Source organism: Eubalaena glacialis, chromosome 4 (assembly GCF_028564815.1).
Source record: "Eubalaena glacialis isolate mEubGla1 chromosome 4, mEubGla1.1.hap2.+ XY, whole genome shotgun sequence".
NCBI lineage: Eukaryota > Metazoa > Chordata > Mammalia > Artiodactyla > Balaenidae > Eubalaena > Eubalaena glacialis.
In genome coordinates, this window is record NC_083719.1 from 77,322,995 (window position 1) to 77,343,901 (window position 20,907).

Consider the following 20,907-nt stretch of genomic DNA (forward strand, 5'->3'; position numbering starts at 1 on the left):
CCTGGGATTATATTTAAATTTCTGAAAAGATTCCTTGGAGTACCATCTATCAAAACTGTACTTTGTCTAACTAAAGATCTACAAAGGTTAGATGTACACCTACTACACATAACTACAATTACATTCACTTTCACTGGACTCCAAACAAGTCTCAAACAAGCACTCAGCTTCATCAGTCAGTCCCTGTTTTAAGCTTCCTATATGACTCTGCTTCCTTGTTTATGAATTTCTCCAGATAATATGGGAAAATCAGAGAAAATGATTAGAGAAGATCTTAGCTGGGCAATCTCACCTTTCTAAAGTGTATGCCACGTACACAATCAAAGGCTAACATCTATCATTCTAGATCCACAGTAAGAATTCTTGAGAGTAATTCTATATCTAATACTTGTTTGGGAACACCTTTAAAAATCAGAAACTTACCTAACATAGAACATAGATAAAACCAAATGTTTAGGATTTCTTTTTGTTCTATTTCAAAAATGAAAGAAAGAATAAACAACAGGACATTGGTTTGTTTACTTGTTTTATAAAATAATCTCTGAAGTTTAGTTAGGATCCTTATCATTTATTGTGAAGATAGTACTGAACCTGTTCTTTGTATGTTTCCCCACAGTCCCTGGCCAAAAGCAATAGCATTCTGATCCAGCAAATGTTTGAAGTGCTCTGGGGGAATATACTGTTTAAAGCTATATTTCATGTTAAAAATAATATTATGTAAAAATATATCCCATAACCCTACTTTGTTAGACATTCCAATCCTCTACAGCATTTCTCCAGCAGTGGTAACGGAAGCATGCTGATGCAGGTTATATGCAGTTCCCCAGTGCCTTTTGTGACCAATGGCATACATACGACTCTGGTTAGAACTAAGAAATTAGTTCAGGTGAGGCCAGCACCTTGGCAGTTCTAACAGTTACCATAGAAGACATATCTCCACTCTTCAAGAAGTTAACTACACATAAAAATAACTAAACATGTTTATTAAATAATTTAGTAGCTATAAATAAACCTCATTAAACCAGACTGATGGAAAACAGAAATAAAACCACTTTTTGAAAATATATAATTCAGAGTTTCAATAATGGTTAATGAAGTATCTTTAAACAGATATTCCTTTGAGCCTGCTTCAATAACTGATTATCTCTTAAATATCAGTAGCTGAATGCAGTAATCAAATAATATGCAAGATCTTAAAATATTTTAAAATTCCCTTATTTCATAAAAATACGAACTTTGCTTCTTTAACACAAATGCAAGATGGACGGAATCCTAAATAATGAAATGGATCACATTATATTCACCTGGAGAAAGGAGAGCTGCCTTCTGAATGGCCTTTAGTGCAGTATTTTTCTCACCATCTGCTGAACTGCTTCCCATAGCCAACTGATTTACTGCAGTGTATAGTAATGCCTTCTACAAAGAGAAAGGAAGGGTGTTAACCAATTCTCTTTATAGCTCCCTGACTTTCAAAGTGACTAAAAGTAGTACTACATTGGATATGATGTGATCCCTAAGCCTAAGAAGAAAAATTATTCATCAATAATATTATTTAACAATATTATTTAACAGTAAATAATAATAATATTATTTAACATTTCCTTTGAATTGGGGCAAACTAACCTTTCCATGATTTGAGTCCAGAATATGAGCCACATTTCCTGCTACCGCACCTCCCTGTAATAGTAAACAAATTATTACTTATATAAATGCATAAACTTTCACAAAAAAGTAAAAATTAAGACTGATAAAATCTTTACATTAAGTCATTTGAAAGGTTCAGCTTTATCACATTTGTAACTTTTAAACTCCTTAAGTACCAACTTTAAAAAAGCAGTTTAATATTTTTATAAAAGAAAATCTTTTCTACTATGATCAGTTCAACTCTGCTCTTTTAAAATATTCATTAAAGGTCCAAAAGTTACATGACTTTACAGTAGTAACAAACAAATATACAATTTTCTAACAATATACAAGATTGTGAAACGAAGACTGAAAGAAAAAAAAGAGAGACCACAAAACTTATTTTAAGATAAACTAACATAGTTTTTACTCCATGAAATTTTAGTATTTTTAAAACGTCCACAGTCCCCAGTAAAATAAGTAACTAAAGTTCAGAGCATCATGAACCTCACCAACACCACCTCAATATTCAACTCAGTACTAAAAGTAAGGAAAATATACGCAGCACAATAGTTTTCATAAAGTCGATCTGAAATCCTTAATTTTTAAAAATTCAATTAGACATTTTACCTGGAAAAGAAAGTGAATTATAAGAATAACGTAACAATCTATACATGTTCAAAAAAGTCCACCTCCTTCTTTGTATCTTCCATAACACCCAGAGCAGTACAACGGTACATGGAAGAAACTCCGTGTACTACTTGTTGAATGACTAATGAAAAACTTCACTAAATAACAGAACTCCCTTGCTCTATTAGTTAATTATTTTCCAGAGTGATAATGTTAATATTGATACTTTAAAATTATATTATATACCACATCATAAGTTATTTTATCTTTTTGCCAGAATTTAGAACATTACTCACCTTTGCATTTCGTTGAGTGTACTGAGCAACCACTCGGGACAACAAAGACCACAGAGCAGGATCAGCTGGGTTACTATAGTGACCATCAAAAGCAGAGGGCTTAGAGACGGTGGTTACTTTAATCACAAAAAGTACCCCCAAAATCAACATTTTATTTAGTATCTAAGTTAAACATCTTTTAGACATCTAAAACAACTTCAAATTAATTCTCTACATGTGGTTAAAAGTGACTGAATTTTTAGAAACATACTTTATATCTTCTATATACACCTACAGTTTTTATTAAAATAAGAAAGAAAAATCAGCAGTGTGATGATTACAGAGCCGTGAGATCCAATTCAGAAAGGTTAAGGAAATTTAATACGTTGTGTTCGAAGAAAACACAGAGATGAGAACTGTGGAAGGAAAATAAACTACAGATATAACACTTTACTGCTAAAAATAAATCTAATAAATAACCACTGTTGCTAGTGATAACAGCTTTCTATTTTCCAAATTTTGAATATTAATGAATGTTTGAGTGGCCAAAAAATTCCTAAAACCATCAAACTGGACGGTATCAGATAACAAACTGACAACATCACAAACTTGAGAATTTGTAAGGGCTTTCATATTAAAACAAGGTTTGGTACAGGAGAATTTGGGGAAAATGTTTTGTGGCCAGTTACAGGTCCTGTATGAGTCCTCCTTGTATAAACTGCCTTTACTCAATATGTCTAATTTTTTTAAAAAGCTTAAAAATCTTTGTCAATTTGTCAAAAATTATATCTTTATTCTTAAAATTTGCATTTACTGTATTATTAATGAAGTTTCAGATATTTTCTTGTATATTAACCATTTTTATTCCTTCACTTGTGAATAAACTTCTCATGTTCTTAAAAAAAAAACAACAACAAGATTTGGGCCTTAATCTGAAAGATTTTCTGTTCTCTCTTTACCAACTGAATTTTTTATTTAAATTGTTAGAGGTGAAATAATGCGTAGTCAGTTACCTGATCCTATGTACAGTTTCATAAAACCACAACTTGGTTTCCAAATATATATGCTTACCTCATTGTATAGTCTTAATAAGGTCCAAACATCAAAGACAACTTCATCAAGTATAACTAGACCCCAAGTTCACAAGTACAGAATTTACCTGTGAACAGCTTTAGATGCTTGTCTCTGCACTGCCACAGTGCGACCTTGCAGTGCATAGATCGCTGAAGTAAGAAGGTACCTCTGATAATCATTGTCTTTCTGTTTGCAGTGCTTCAGTAACTCATTAAGTGCAGCTTTTGACAGTGTCGCATCCTTCATTGCCAATCCTAGAGCACACAGGGCTTGAAGGCTTTCCGTGGTTGGTTCTTTTAAGATAGAGCTGTAAATATATTTTTAATTGCCTATTAGCCATGAGTACAATAGTCTGTAACTATTAAAACACACTTAACAGTTGGTAGAAAAAACAATTTACTTATAGATTCACCAAACTACAGTCCAGCTTTAAGATAACTATAAAACTAAGTTCCATGGTTTCTAGGAACAGTAATTTCCGGGAATTTCTTTTTTTCTTTTTTTGGCTGTGTTGGGTCTTTAGTTGTGGCACGCGGGCTCTGCAGTTTGCGGCACGCAGGCTCAGTAGCTGTGGCGCGTGGCTTAGTTGCCCCATGGCATGTGGGATCTTAGTTCCCCAACCAGGGATCAAATCCACGTCACCTGCATTGCAGGACGGATTCTTTACCACTGGACGACCCGGGAAGTCCCGTTTCCCTGAATTTCTGAAGCAGTTAAAAGTACCAATGGCCTTCGCAGAGCATCAAGAGCCAAATTTCCTTTCTGGTCATTTTATCTACATTTAGAAACAAATATACAGCACAGTATCTTTGGGTCACAGTTCTAGGTAAATAATTAGAATAATTTCGCTAAAATCTTTAGTTTCAATAAAATCCTAAAAGGTATGAATAATAAAGAAAAATCCTTAATCTAAGATCTGATTTTTATCATTCCCAAAAAGCTTTTGTCTTATTGTTCTGTGGTATTTGAAACAAGAGCAATATATAATAATTACGAAAACTATCTATATCCACCATATTCCAAGTGAGCACGTTTATAATTGAAGGAGAATTTAAATTTTGTATGTAAACATCCAGCTTTTTTCTTTTCCTTCTTCACCCGTGAAATCTGATTTAGCCTTATGGAGGTAAAAGTCAATACTGTTTAGGAATCCTTATTAATTAAAATGAAGAAAACCTTAGCTCTTTATAAACTTAACTACTTCTAATAATAATTATGAATGTTGTACTGTAACAAAACATAGGAACTTTGAAAATTTTATTAAACAAAGTTCATTAAAATATAATATAAATAGCTGTAACATTATAAAATATCACATACCTACCACTATGTCTTTCTATTATTTGGGGGGAGGGGACAACAAGCTGTTTAGAATTTGATTCTGACAAACAGCTACAAAGTCATGAATTTTCATGGGCAGCTCTGGAGTAAACTTAAAGCATCCATAGTAACTCTTTTTACGATAAGGGTTAATAGATGGAGGCATCCAAATATGGAAGAATATCAATTAGTTATAGTCATTTCCATCAATACAAATAAACCACACCGTAAGTTGTAACTAAAAAAAAAAAGCAAATAGTAAAATATAAATTCCAATACTAACAACAAAAGAAGAAATTCTAATTTGTGCCTTGGTTCAAAAGAGAACAAACCTATATACTCTAATATGTATTAATATACAAAATCTAGGGACTTCCCTGGTGGAACAGTGGTTAAGAATCCGCCTGCCAATGCAGGGGACACGGGTTCGAGCCCTGGTCCAGGAAGATCCCACGTGCTGCAGAGCAACTAAGCCCGTGCACCACAACTACTGAGCCTGCGCTCTAGAGCCCACGAGCCACAACTACTGAGCCCGCATGCCGCAACTACTGAAGCCCACACACCTAGAGCCTGTGCTCTGCAATAAGAGAAGCCACCACAAATGAGAAGCCCGCGCACCGCAACAAAGAGTAACCCCTGTTCACCGCAACTAGAGAAAGCCCGCGCACAGCAACGAAGACCCAATGCAGCCCAAAAAAAAAAAAAAAATACAAAATCTAAATTATTACTGAAATGACTACATCCCATTAAGCTAACACATGCTGAATGCATGGTACCTGCATGTTGTCCTGTACCATGTGCTAGAATTTTACATGTAGCTATTTATATCATAAATTCTATGATGCTGGTAACCAGATTTCTTCCCCTTATGTATTGAACTTATTCACACTCCCCCTAAGCACCGAGGACACTGCTTTGTTCCCAACATAAGAATGCCAAACAAGATCAATAAAGAACGGGTAACTGAATTATTCACAGAAAGGAAGTCAAAGAAAAGAAGCAAAGGGGCAGGAAAGGGAGCAGTTTGCAGTGTTCAGTTTGAAAGATGACATGCAGAGAACCAAAAACAAAGAAAAAAACATAGATCAGATAAAATACCTAGCCCTGGATCCAACAACGCAAAAAAAGGAGGTACAGGTTTTCCCTCATAAGAGGAGAAAAGAATAAGAAAATATTCTACTATTTTTCACCACTTCTACTAATGTTCAAAACAGTTTCATTTACTGTTTTAAACAGTAACCCAAGACTAATCTAATCATAACTAATTTGGCGTTACTTTTGCTCTTGATTACTGAAGCAACATATTAGCATCTATGATTCTTTTTCTCAAGCTATTTGCAAATTTGGATTTTCTGAACATATATTCACATTACATGAGTATATCCATGTAAAGTGACAAGATTTTTAAAATTCTGATTGGTTTTCTCAAAATAACTAAGAGGAGGAGAAAGAACTGCTTACTTATTATACAAGAAAATTACCTTAATCAGGATGGAACAAAAGTATCACCACGAATTAACAAAACCAAAGCTTATCCTATAGAAGTCATTCTCAACTAGTACCATCTAGTCATCTCCATCCCCCTAACCTTTGGCACGGGAGCATAATTTGGAGATGTGGAGGCACTTCTTTGGTTTTCACAATGATTGAGGAGTGCTGTTAGCATCTAACAGACGGGGGACAGGGATAAGATCTTCCTGCAACGGGGGAAACAATTCTGTACTATGAAGATCAGTACCACTGAAAATGCCAACAGAGCACTCGTTGATAACCACTGTCCAATAGCATCCATTAATCATCTCCTGCTTTTTAAGGAATTAAGGTCAACTTTCCCCACACACAAAAAATTTTGAAAAGTCAAAAAATACCATATATGGCCTCCCTGGTGGCGCAGTGGTTAGGAATCTACCTGCCAATGCAGGGGTCATGGGTTCAAGCCCTAGTCCGGGAAGATCCCACATGCTGCAGAGCAACTAAGCCCGTGTGCCACAACAACTGAGCCTGTGCTCTAGAGCCCGTGAGCCACAACTACTGAGCCTGTGTGCTACAACTATGAAGCCCATGTGCCTAGAGCCCATGAGGCACAACTAGAGAAGCCACTCCGATAAGAAGCCTGCAGAGATTGGAACAAAGATGGCGGCGGAGAAGGACATACTCTCACTCCCTCTTGCGAGAACACCAGAATCACAACTAGCTGCTGGACAATCATCTACAGGAAGACACTGGAACTCACCAAAAAAGATACCCCACATCCAAAGACAAAGGAGAAGCCACAGTGAGACGGGAGGGGCACAATCACAGTAAAATCAAATCCCATAACTGCTGGGTGTGTGACTCACAGACTGGAGAACACTTATACCACATAAGTCCACCCACTGGAGTGAAGGTTCTGAGCCCCACGGCAGGCTTCCCAACCTGGGGGTCCAGCAACAGGAGGAAGAATTCCTAGAAAATCAGACTTTGAAGGCTACTGGGATTTAATTGCAGGACTTCGAAAGAACTGGGGGAAACAGAGACTCCACTCTTGGAGGACACACACAAAGTAGTGTGAGCATCGGGACCCAGGGGAAGGAGCAGTGACCCCATAGGAGACTGAACCAGACCTACCTGCTAGTGTTGGGGGGCTCTCCTGCAGAGACGGGGGGTGGCTGTGGCTCACCGTGGGGACAAGGACACTGGCAGCAGAAGTTCTGGGAAGTACTCCTTGGCATGAGCCCTCCCAGAGTCTGCCATTAGCCCCACCAAAGAGCCCGGGTAGGCTCCAGTGTTGGGTTGCCTCAGGCCAAACAACCAACAGGGAGGGAAGCCAGCCACACCCATCAGCAGTCAAGTGCATTAAAGTTTTACTGAGCTCTGCCCACCAGAGCCACAGTCAGTTCTACCCACCACCAGTCCGTCCCATCAGGAAACCTGCATAAGCCTCTTAGATAGCCTCATCCACCAGAGGGCAGACAGCAGAAGCAAGAAGAACTACAATCCTGCAGCCTGTGGAACAGAAACCACATTCACAGAAAGACAGACAAGATGAAAAGGCACAGGGCTATGTACCAGATGAAGGAACACGATAAAACCCCAGAAAAACAAATAAATGAAGTGGAGATAGGCAACATTCCAGAAAAAGAATTCAGAATAATCATAGTGAAGATGATCCAGGACCTTGGAGTAAGAATGGAGGCAAAGATCGAGAAGATGCAAGAAATGTTTAACAAAGACCTAGAAGAATTAAAGAACAAACAAACAGAGATGAACAATACAATAACTGAAATGAAAACTACACTAGAAGGAATCAATAGCAGAATAACTGAGGCAGAAGAATGGATAAGTGACCTGGAAGACCGAATGGTGGAATTCAATGCTGCAGAACAGAATAAAGAAAAAAGAATGAAAAGAAATGAAGACAGCCTAAGAGACCTCTGGGACAACATTAAATACAACAACATTCGCATTACATGGGCCCCAGAAGGAGAAGAGAGAGAGAAAGGACCAGAGAAAATATTTGAAGAGATTATAGTCGAAAACTTCCCTAACATGGGAAAGGAAATAGCCACCCAAGTCCAGGAAGCGCAGAGAGTCCCATACAGGATAAACCCAAGGAGAAACACGCCAAGACACATAGTAATCAAATTGGCAAAAATTAAAGACAAAGAAAAATTATTAAAAGCAGCAAGGGAAAAATGACAAATAACATATAAGGGAACTCCCATAATATTAACAGCTGATTTCTCAGTAGAAACTCTACAAGCCAGAAGAGAGTGGCATGATATACTTAAAGTGATGAAAGGGAAGACCCCACAACCAAGATTACTCTACCCGGCAAGGATCTCATTCAGATTTGATGGAGAAATCAAAAGCTTTACAGACAAGCAAAAGCTAAGAGAATTCAGCACCACCAAACCAACTCTACAACAAATGCTAGAGGAACTTCTCTAAGTGGAAAACACAAGAGAAGAAAAGGACCTACAAAAACAAACACAAAACCATTAAGAAAATGGTCATAGGAACATACATATCGATAATTACCTTAAACGTGAATGGATTAAATGCTCCAACCAAAAGACACAGGCTTGCGGAATGGATACAAAAACAAGACCCATATATATGCTGTCTACAAGAGACCCACTTCAGACCTAGGGACACATTCAGGCTGAAAGTGAGGGGATGGAAAAAGATATTCCATGCAAATGGAAATCAAAAGAAAGCCAGAGTAGCAATACTCATATCAGATAAAATAGACTTTAAAATAAAGAATGTTACAAGAGACAAGGAAGGACACTACATAATGATCAAGGGATCAATCCAAGAAGAAGATGTAACAATTATAAATATATATGCACCCAACATAGGAGCACATCAATACATAAGGCAACTGCTAACAGCTATAAAAGAGGAAATCCACAGTAACACAATAATAGTGGGGGACTTTAACACCTCACTTACACCAATGGACAAATCATCCAAAATGAAAATAAATAAGGAAACACAAGCTTTAAATGACACAATAGACCAGATAGATTGAACTGATATTTATAGGACATTCTATCCAAAAACAGCAGATTACACTTTCTTCTCAAGTGCGCACAGAACATTCTCCAAGACAGATCACATCTTGGGTCACAAATCAAGCCTCAGTAAATTTAAGAAAATTGAAACCATATCAAGCATCTTTTCTGACCACAACGCTATGAGATTAGAAATGAATTACAGGGAAAAAAACATAAAAAACACAAACACATGGAGGCTGAACAAAACGTTACTAAATAACCAAGAGATCACTGAAGAAATCGAAGAGGAAATCAAAAAATACCTAGAGACAAATGACAATGAAAACACGATGATCCAAAACCTATGGGATGCAGCAAAAGCAGTTCTAAGAGGGACGTTTATAGCTATACAAGCCTACCTGAAGAAACAAAAATCTCAAATAAACAATCTAACCTTACACCTAAAGGAACTAGAGAAAGAAGAACAAACAAAACCCAAAGTTAGCAGAAGGAAAGAAATCATAAAGATCAGACCAGAAATAAATGAAATAGAAACAAAGAAAACAATAGCAAAGATCAATAAAACTAAAAGCTGGTTCTTTGAGAAGATAAACAAAATTGATAAACCATTAGCCAGACTCATCAAGAAAAAGAGGGAGAGGACTCAAATCAATAAAATTAGAAATGAAAAAGGAGAAGTTACAAGAAACACCACAGAAATACAAAGCATCCTAAGAGACTACTACAAGCAACTCTATGCCAATAAAATGGACAACCTGGAAGAAATGGACAAATTCTTAGAAAGGTATAACATTCCAAGACTGAACCAAGAAGAAATAGAAAATATGAACAGACCAATAACAAGTAATGAAATTGAAACTGTCATTAAAAATCTTCCCAGAAACAAAAGTCCAGGACCAGATGGCTTCACAGGTGAATTCTATCAAACATTTAGAGAAGAGCTAACACCCATCCTTCTCAAACTCTTCCAAAAAATTGCAAAGGAAGGAACACTCCCCAACTCATTCTATGAGGCCACCATCACCCTGATACCAAAACCAGACAAAGATACTACAAAAAAAGAAAATTACAGACCAATATCACTGATGAATATAGATGCAAAAATCCTCAACAAAATACTAGCAAACAGAATCCAACAACACATTAAAAGGATCATACACCATGATCAAGTGGGATTTATCCCAGGGACGCAAGGATTCTTCAATATATGCAAATCAATCAATGTGATACACCATATTAACAATTGAAGAATAAAAGCCACATGATCATCTCAATAGATGCAGAAAAAGCTTTTGACAAAATTCAACACCCATTTATGATAAATACTCTCCAGAAAGTGGGCATAGAGGGAACCTACCTCAACATAATAAAGGCCATATACGACAAACCCACAGCAAGCATCATTCTCAATGGTGAAAAACGGAAAGCATTTCCTCTAAGATCAGGAACAAGACAAGGATGTCCACTCTCGCCACTATTATTCAACATAGTTTTGGAAGTCCTAGCCACGGCAATCAGAGAAGAAAAAGAAATAAAAGGAATACAAATTGGAAAAGAAGAAGTAAAACTGTCACTGTTTGCAGATGACATGATACTATACGTAGAGAATCCTAAAGATGCCACCAGAAAACTACTAGAGCTAATCAGTGAATCTGGTAAAACTGCAGGATACAAAATTAATGCACAGAAATCTCTTGCATTCCTATACACTAATGATGAAAAATCTGAAAGAGAAATTAAGGAAACACTCCCATTTACCATTGCAACAAAAAGAATAAAATACCTAGGAATAAACCTACCTAGGGAGACAGAAGACCTGTATGCAGAAAACTATAAGACACTGATGAAAGAAATTAAAGATGATACCAACAGATGGAGAGATATACCATGTTCTTGGATTGGAAGAATCAATATTGTGAAAATGACTATACTAACCAAAGCAATCTACAGATTCAACGCAATCCCTATCAAATTACTAATGGCATTTTTTACGGAACTAGAACAAAAAATCTTAAAATTTGTATGGAGACACAAAAGACCCCGAATAGCCAGTCTTGAGGGAAAAAAACGGAACTGGAGGAATCAGACTCCCTGACTTCAGACTTTACTATAAAGCTACAGTAATCAAGACAATATGGTACTAGCACAAAAACAGAAACATAGATCAATGGAACAAGATAGAAAGCCCAGAGATAACCCCATGCACCTATGGTCAACTAATCTATGACAAAGGAGGCAAGGATATACAATGGAGAAAAGATAGTCTCTTCAATAAGTGGTGCTGGGAAAACTGGACAGCTACATGTAAAAGAATGAAATTAGAACACTCCCTAACACCATACACAAAAATAAACTCAAAATGGATTAGAGACCTAAATTAAGACTGGACACTATAAAACTCTTAGAGGAAAACATAGGAAGAACACTCTTTGACATAAATCACAGCAAGATTTTTTTTGATCCACCTCCTAGAGTAATGGAAATAAAAACAAAAATAAACAAATGGGACCTAATGAAACTTAAAAGCTTTTGCACAGCAAAGGAAACCATAAACAAGACGAAAAGACAACCCTCAGAATGGGAGAAAATATTTGCAAACGAATCAATGGACAAAGGATTAATCTCCAAAATATATAAACAGCTCATGCAGCTCAATATTAAACAAACAAACAACTCAATCCAAAAATGGGCAGAAGACCTAAATAGACGTCTCTCCAAAGAAGACATACAGATGGCCAAGAAGCACATGAAAAGCTGCTCAACATCACTAATTATTAGAGAAATGCAAATCAAAACTACAATGAGGTATCACCTCACAGCAGTTAGAATGGGCTTCATCAGAAAATCTACAAACAACAAATGCTGGAGAGGGTGTGGAGAAAAGGGAACCCTCTTGCACTGTTGGTGGGAATGTAAATTCATACAGCCACTATGGAGAACGGTATGGAGGTTCCTTAAAAAACTAAAAATAGAATTACCATATGATCCAGCAATCCCACTACGGGGCATATACCCAGAGAAAACCATAATTCAAAAAGACACATGCACCCCAATGTTCATTGCAGCACTATTTACTATTTATAGCCAGGTCATGGAAGCAACCTAAATGTCCAGCAACAGACGAATGGATAAAGAAGATGTGGTACATATATACAATGGAATAGTACTCAGCCATAAAAAGGAACGAAATTGGGTCATTTGTTGAGACGTGGATGGATCTAGAGACTGTCATACAGAGTGAAGTAAGTCAGAAAGAGAAAAACAAATAACATATATTAACGCATATATGTGGAACCTAGAAAAATGGTACAGATGAACTAGTTTGCAGGGCAGAAACTGAGACACAGATGTAGAGAACAAACGTATGGACAGCAAGCAGGGAAAGCAGCGGGGGTGTGGGGATGGTGGTGTGATGAATTGGGCAATTGGGATTGACATGTATACACTGATGTGTATAAAACTGATGACTAATAAGAACCTGCTGTATAAAAAAAAAATACAATAAAATTCAAAAATTAAAAAAAAAGAAAAAGAAGCCTGCACACCGCAATGAAGAGTAGCCCCCTGCTCACTGCAACCAGAGAAAAGCCCACGCGCAACAACCAAGACCCAACGCAGCCAGAAATAAAATAAAATAAATTATTTTTAAAAAATACCATATAAGTAATCACAGATATCAGAGACTGTTATTTTATTAAATTATCCCAAAAATAAAGAAACAGTTACAATTTATATTGGTGTATATACACATTTTTAAAGTCTCAACTTTAAATGAACTTCATCAGGTTAACCTGAATAGGAAAGAGGAAAAAAAGTCTCTTTGGGAACTTACGGGGCCAAAAACAAGCCAGTTAATGACTGCCTTCATTAAAATTTTATGATCCTAAGAGATGAGCTGATCAATTACTGTTTTAAAAAAATAAATAATACACACAGAGTATAGGATGGTTTTGAAGGATTCGATGAATCCAGAATTAAGAATTAAGCCATGATCTCTAGCTCCACCTGTGACTGTCAGTTCAGAACCAGGTGGGTCCAATCCCTGTTGTTCACAAAAATGTTCCTGAAACATTAAGAACTTCATTTTACGTTCCTCCAAATTTTAATCCAATATTTAAGTATCTGGTCATGTCGAGTGTTGATGTCAACTATACATACCATTTAAATAACAATGTCTTGGCTACGTCCATTTTTCCTTGTTTATACTCTGCTATTGCCAGAGCTGTCAAGACATGAGCTTTGTCTTGCTCTGATTCAACAGTAGACAAGGCTCTCTCATAGGCTGTTACATAGAGTTGGAAACAAAAACAAAACAATATAAAAGCCATCCTGACTGACAAATGGTGGGATTTTTCCTTTCCTAATCCTATTTTTTAAAAGGGTCTAACTAAAATTACATCTTATTGTTCCCTTGCTCTCAAGTGAATGGAATAAAAATTTAGAATATCTAACTTGGTTTAGCTGTTCCAAGGTGATTCTGGGAATATCATTCGGGTTATTATGTGATATTTCTCTATTTTCTTCTTTAGAGTGTATAGGCAGGTTTGAATCACTATCTTCAAAAGAAGTGGAGGTCTACAGCCATTGAGGTATCACCCACATTCCCATGTACAGACCAGCAACTCCATTAAGCAGTACTTAAAATGAGCTGCACACACATACGCTGGGCCATATATGTGAAAATGCACTCAATAAGCATTTCTGGAGAAACCAAAATTTATTATTACTAACAATGGTTGAGGCCTTCATTTATCAGAAATATACATTGAAACACTGTGTAGTAGTAAATACTTGCTTTCAAATGCTACCTTATACATGTACCCTAAGTGATCTTGGGTCTGTTTCCTCATCTAAATAATAAAGATAACATTCAGTTCGTAACACTGCTTAAAGGACTATTCATCATAATAATGTACTAAAGGAAGGAACAGATAAAAAGTACCTCTTAACGTTCCTGACTTTTAGTCAGATTTTTAATAAACACTACAACCCCTACCCCCATCTTAATATTACATCTTTCTGTATGTAAGCTCATCATGATTAAATTCTTCTCAGCTCTGGAAAAGTAGAAAGTATCCTTTAGCTTTAAGCAATGCACTTACCTTTGCTGCTCTCTTTATACAGACCCTTCATAAATAAAGCCAATCCAAAACCTATGATGTCTTCTAACTCCTCAAGGGGTGTTGACTTAAAAGCCTGGATAGCTTTATCATATTCACCAATAGAGCTAAGAAGCAAAACATAACTTACTTTTAATATCAAAAATCATTTTGGCTTATATCATGAAAATTCAGAAATATTATTATACTAAAGCTCTTTTAACAACTTAACCTACTTCATCTATCAGTGTTAAAGCTGTAGAAAAGCCTTTTATTAAAATAGAAGGCATATCACTTATTTCCAACAGGATGCACTAGGGGGATTTAACTTCACACTTTTCTTTTAAATTATGTGTGAAAATGAACAGTTCTGCTGAATTACAAACTGTCTTTTTTTTTTTTAACAAACTTGAATTAAACTGTTATAAAAATAATTTCAAGTTGACTTTGATACAGAACTCTAATTTTTTAAGCTTAACACGTTAGTTAAATATTACCCTATGAGCATCTTTGACAAGCTTAGCAAGTCATAACCAAACCCAGCCTTTGTGTAAACTGTTTATCTGCACATCCATTTTTTTTGGAGGGCATATAGATACACTAAAATCCCACAGACAAAACTATACATTATCTTTTCTGTATTTAATAGGAATAAAAGTAAAAATTGTTATACATGATACTAAAGTAGAATGCTTTTTAATAACAACAAAATAAAAAAACGTGTTTTGTTTACTTAAAAATGAAGAGAAGCTGCCACCACCTGGAACAGACTCACTGTACCTTCGAGACTCTGATTTCTGGTATCTATCACTATAATCAGAAACTGCTTCTATTTTTAATGTGTTATTAGAAATCTTTTCATAAAATCTTTTTAATCTTGGAGGTGTGGGTGGGAGCTAAAAATATTGGCAATATTTGCTTCTAAAATTAACTTTATGAAGGTGAAAGAATTTAAAAATCCATTAACTCAAATTTTGATAAATATTTAATGAAGGGAAGAGGACTACCTTAGATTGTTTATGGATACATACATGTATTTTTAAAGTATTTTTTTAATGAACACTATCTTCAAACATTTGATAACTTTTGTAGAGAAAAAGAATTGAACTAGAGAAGGGCACAAGGGGCTTCAACTTTACTTGTAACTTTTTTTTTGAAAAAGAAACCTGAAACCTATAACAGAATTTTAAGATCTGTTATATCTGAATGGTGACTATTCATTAAATTATGCTCCATACTCTACTGCTGTGTTTTGCATGTTTAACATATTTCATAATAAAAACAAATTAAAAAGAAATCAGATGACCTATTTTCAATGGGAGGTACAAATTTTCTTCAAAAACAGTGACATTATATGAAACATCTAACTAAAGGGAACAGATACTTTGCTCTATACAGTTTCTTACAACAAAATCTTGGAACTGACAGAGCTCTATCAACTCCTAAACACAACAATTTAAAAGAATTAAAAGGAGAAGCAATCAAAACAGGGGAAATTTTGTCTATAGATATGATTCAGTTACACAGTTATACAAGAAACGAACTGGCTACCTCCGATTTCTACTATGTAGCTCCTTAAAAGATGTAGGTACGAATCCCAAAATATCAAACTATAGTTCTAATAATGTGTTTCAAACTGGAACATTGAATTTTGGGGCAGCTCTCAATTTGAGGAATGCCTCCTTAACTTGAGCCAAAAGTCTTCCTCCCATTAACACTCCTACTGTCCGAACCGAGTTCTATCCTCTGAAACAATTGGTTTCCAACCTATTTTTTTTTTCAATCTTTTTTTTGAAGTCGGAAGTCTTTGAGACTCTGAAGAAAGTGATATTGCTCCCTCCCCACCCCCAAAATGCACACATACAAAACTTTTTGTGTACTATCTCAAAAGGGTTTCTGGACCCTTAATCCCACCCCCAGTTTAAGAATATACATCAAATCAGAATAAATCTAATCCTCTTCCAATTAACTAGACTTCTACTATTAGAAACAGTAACTACCTCTCCAGACTAGTTCACAACCATCAGTTCTACACCTGGTCCTCACAAAGGACACTGGGGCTAGGGGTCATTACAGGGACAGGAAACTGTTAACACAGCTTGGTACGGTGGGAATGATGTATCCTGGGGGAATGTCATCATCGTACTCATTCATACACAACCCACTACTCTGGAAACTGGTCATCACCTCACTAGCCCCATAGCTTTCACCAGAAAAACCTGTTAGGTTCATGGAATTAATGGGAAAAAATATGCTTACCATAACAATCTGCCATAATTTCTTATTGTAACATTATAAGCATCGCTGTCTTCTGCAGTCTGTAACAACAAAATTGCCCTTCAAAAAAAGGACAAGGTATTTTAAATTATCTACGTGCAATAGCATTCTTTTACTCTTCCTCCTTAACTGAATCTACAGATTTTTGTTTTCTTCACTAATTATTTAACTAGTTCCATAACAGCTTATTTATATTTTATTAAACTGGTACCACAAAAGCACTTAATAGATTTTAGATTGTCAGGAAAATAATAAAAAGTGACCTCTTAATAAGAGAAATCACTTACCATACTTGAGCTTTAAATATTCCAAAGATTTTAATCTAAACATGGGGAACAACTGGGTTGATGTTTTAAAGTTTTGACATATTTTAAGTATATAGAATTTGAAGTACATAGTACACTCTTAAAATTATTTATATACTAGAAGTTTGAGGTAGGAAGCCCAGAAATTGAGTGCTTTCATGTGCCTTTACCTGCTACATACAGAAAGATATTTAGGCAATAATGAATTCAGAGATGGGAATGAGTCATCAGGAGTCCCAAGAGGCTTAGAATAAATACAACAACATGCTGACAGCCCATATTTTTACCTTCTCATGCTCAGTCCCCTTTGGACAAGCAGGGCAATGTCTCAACAACTAAAGGAGTTGGATATTTAATGACTTTTTTTTTTCTGTTAAAGATTAGCCAGGGAGAAATAGCCAAGAAAGGCTTTCAATGCCCCTGATGTTACATGAAAAACAAAATTTGCCAGAGAAGTCTAAAAGACAGTATTATAGAAACAGTATCATATTAAAGACTGTACCTGTGGTTAGATTTATACCTAATTTATAATTTCAAGTCTCAAATACTTGTTTAAGGAGAAAACAACAGTGGTGATCAGTCAAGAAAGAGTGGTGTATATCCAAGTGACTATGGAGTTGCCATTTTAAGCAAAGGTATAACCAGGGTTAGACTCACAATATTTGTGATTATAATGTATACCAAAAAAAGTAGCAAGCATTCTATAGCTGCCTAGTTTTCTCTGTTTAAAAATCCTGCTCACTGTTGTATCCTATCAAATGTCTACAGTTTCTTTATTGGTAACTTTATTGTAACGTTGAAAGAAATAGAATTGTGGGTTTTCATAAACCTCTCTCCACATACACCCGGCAAAATAACTTCTTGATTATACAGCCTCCAGTACCATCTAGTGATTACTTCTTTAACTACAGAGAGATCCATACAAGGATGGCAAAGCATTTGGGACACCTCGATAATTTATTATCTGACAAGGCTTCTTCTAAACATCTGTTTATTTAGATTTAGGGCAGTGATGTGCCTCAGAGGTTAGGCAATCAGGTCTTTTAACTTTTCGTCTAGTACTCATGAGATCAACAGTGATTTTCTTATTCACAGATCAATTAATTTTTTATTTTTATTTTATTTATTTTTGGCTGTGTTGGGTCTTTGTTGGTGCGCGCGGGCTTTCTCTAGTTGTGGCGAGTGGGGCTACTCTTCGTTGCGTTGCACGGGCTTCTCATTGCAGTGGCTTCTCTTGTTGCGGAGCACAGGCTCTAGGTGCATGGGCTTCTGTAGTTGTGGCATGAGGGCTCAGTAGTTGTGGCTCACGGGCTCGAGAGCGCAGGCTCAGTAGTTGTGGCCGACGGGCTTAGCTGCTCTACGGCATGTGGGATCTTCCCGGACCAGGGCTCAAACCTGTGTCCCCTGCATTGGTAGGTGGATTCTTAACCACTGCGTCACCAGGGAAGACCCACAGATCAATTAATTTGTAGAGAATAAAACTTCAAGTTGATTTCATTTCCTCTCACTCTCCCGGCTGGTCATCTTACTCAAGCACGCTGTCCTTGTTTCTTCAACATACCAAGTCCTCTCCTGCTTCAGAGCACTTGTTCTTGCTGTTCCTTCTGCCTGGAATGCTCTTTCCCTGATAACCAAATGGCTTGTGGCCTTGCTTCATTCAGGTCAGGCCTTAATTGCCTCCTTAGGAAACCTACCTCTTAAACCTATCTCAAATTTGCTGCTTGCCTCTCTAGTGTCTGGCCCTTTACTCTACTTTGATTTTCTTTCCTAGCAATTGTTACCATCACAGATGTTTATTAGCTTACAATGCGCCTCCCCTCCACCAGAACATGAGCTCCATGAGAACTGAGCCTGTGTTTGTTTTTTTTTTTTTTTTTTAAACATCTTTATTGAAGTATAATTGCTTTACAATGGTGTATTAGCTTCTGCTTTATAACAAAGTGAATCAGTTATACATATACATATGTTCCCATATCTCTTCCCTCTTGCATCTCCCTCCCTCCCACCCTCCCTATCCCACCCCTCTAGGTGGTCACAAAGCAGCGAGCTGATCTCCCTGTACTATGCGGCTGCTTCCCACTAGCTATCTATTTGACATTTGGTAGTGTATATATGTCCATGACACTCTCTCACCCTGTCACATCTCACCCTTCCCCCTCCCCATATCCTCAAGTCCATTCTCTAGTAGGTCTGTGCCTTTATTCCCATCTTGCCACTAGGTTCTTCATGACCTTTTTTTTTTTTTCCTTAGATTCCATATATATGTGTTAGCATACTGTATTTCTTTTTCTTTCTGACTTACTTCACTCTGTATGACAGACTCTAACTCCATCCACCTCATTACAAACACCTCCATTTCATTTCTTTTTATGTGTTTGTTTTAATTCACTGCTAAATTGCTACTGCCAAGGACACTGCTTGACACATAGCAGTTTAACAAATATTTACTGAATGAATAAATGTGATATAGTAGACATTAAAGTGATTCAGAATAACATGTAATTTTTTCTCATGTCTTAAATCTCATTTCTTCTCTGAATAAATACATGTCTTTAATAATAAAGCGAGACAAACTGTAAAGGGACAGATTTTTCTAAAACCTGAGAGGTTTTTTGGTTGGTTTTTATTTTTTCTTCTCTCTCTCTCTGTCTGTCTTTCTTTCTCTCAGGTTGAGCAACAGAAACGAAAATACAGCTGAAAATTTAGAACTGTATCTTTTCATATACAAAATGTAATAATAATAAATAATGAAAGATCAGGAAAAGAATCAGAACATTTTATTAGTACCTTCTTCATGAAAATGAGACTATATCTTAAAAAGGCCAACTGACAAATAAGGACCACATTTCAATTAAAGGGAGCCTTTACCTTTGGTACGCATCTGCTGCTTCCTTCTTCAGCTGTAGATGTTCATTTAAGTAACCCAACATTGTGAAAGCTGGAGCATAATTCTGAATTCTTCCTAGAAATCCAAAAATATCTTTTCTTTGCATGTGCATAATGGTTGTATTTGTAAAATATGAGTTTTATTTTCAATTTTTTTCAATATTTTAAACACTAGATTATTTCCTGAGGTCATGGGCATTGCTAAGAATAGTAGTCTGATTTTATCCTGACTATAAAATATCAGTAATCATTTCAGAACTCTTTTAAATTATTGAATAACATCTATAATTACATATGGCTTCTACTTATGTGTTAAAGTTTAAACACTTTTTTATTCCCAAAGGTATAACAATTTGAAATCATAGCTCATGTTAATACTAGTCATTTGAATTGTAAGGAAATCCAGTTCTTTGGCTAGTCACTTAAACCTTCCTGTGATTAAATTTAGCAATAATTTCTCTTGGTGGTTCTGTTCCAATTTCTATGCATTTTTTTAAAAAAATTCAGTATTGTACTCTAGAAACAGAAGATGATTTGGGCACTTTCAGTGTAGTATTTTGAATTCTGATGTCAAAAAACATCATATATCTACTAATGTACAAAGGAGAAAGAAACACATCTGATCAACTTAAGTTGTGTTGGGAAGCAAGCCTTCAAATCTCTTAAACTGTTTAACAGAGTAGAGTATGATCACATCTTATGTGATGGTTAGTTTCTAACTCTCAAAGCATAAAGTAAAAATCACACAGTTAAAGTGATTCTTGAAAAATTCTTAGGCCATCACAAAAGGAGAAGGTCACCAAACTGAGTCAAATTAAGAGGAGACCCATAACCTTCATCCACTCTCACCCTGAGGCCAACGGTCAGCAGGACAAATGATTTATCTGCATTTTCTCTTGTCCTCCCCTCTCTCCTT

General features: G+C 36.1%; 1 protein-coding gene across 7 annotated transcripts in view; it reads right to left on the reverse strand.

Moving 5' to 3' along the window:
- The window catches only part of SKIC3 (SKI3 subunit of superkiller complex), a 143,874-nt gene that overhangs the window by 20,384 nt on the left and 102,583 nt on the right, over window positions 1–20,907 (reverse strand). For 6 of the 7 annotated variants that reach the window (XM_061189453.1, XM_061189451.1, XM_061189452.1 and 3 more), the window contains 8 exons: window positions 19,974–20,067; window positions 16,783–16,860; window positions 14,527–14,651; window positions 13,583–13,706; window positions 3,688–3,909; window positions 2,550–2,622; window positions 1,624–1,677; window positions 1,305–1,416 (listed from right to left, as the gene is read on the reverse strand). In XM_061189453.1, the coding sequence (XP_061045436.1) occupies window positions 1,305–1,416; window positions 1,624–1,677; window positions 2,550–2,622; window positions 3,688–3,909; window positions 13,583–13,706; window positions 14,527–14,651; window positions 16,783–16,860; window positions 19,974–20,067 (882 nt within the window). The remainder of the gene's footprint in view (window positions 1–1,304; window positions 1,417–1,623; window positions 1,678–2,549; window positions 2,623–3,687; window positions 3,910–13,582; window positions 13,707–14,526; window positions 14,652–16,782; window positions 16,861–19,973; window positions 20,068–20,907) is intronic. The other variant, XM_061189455.1, reaches the window with a different exon arrangement.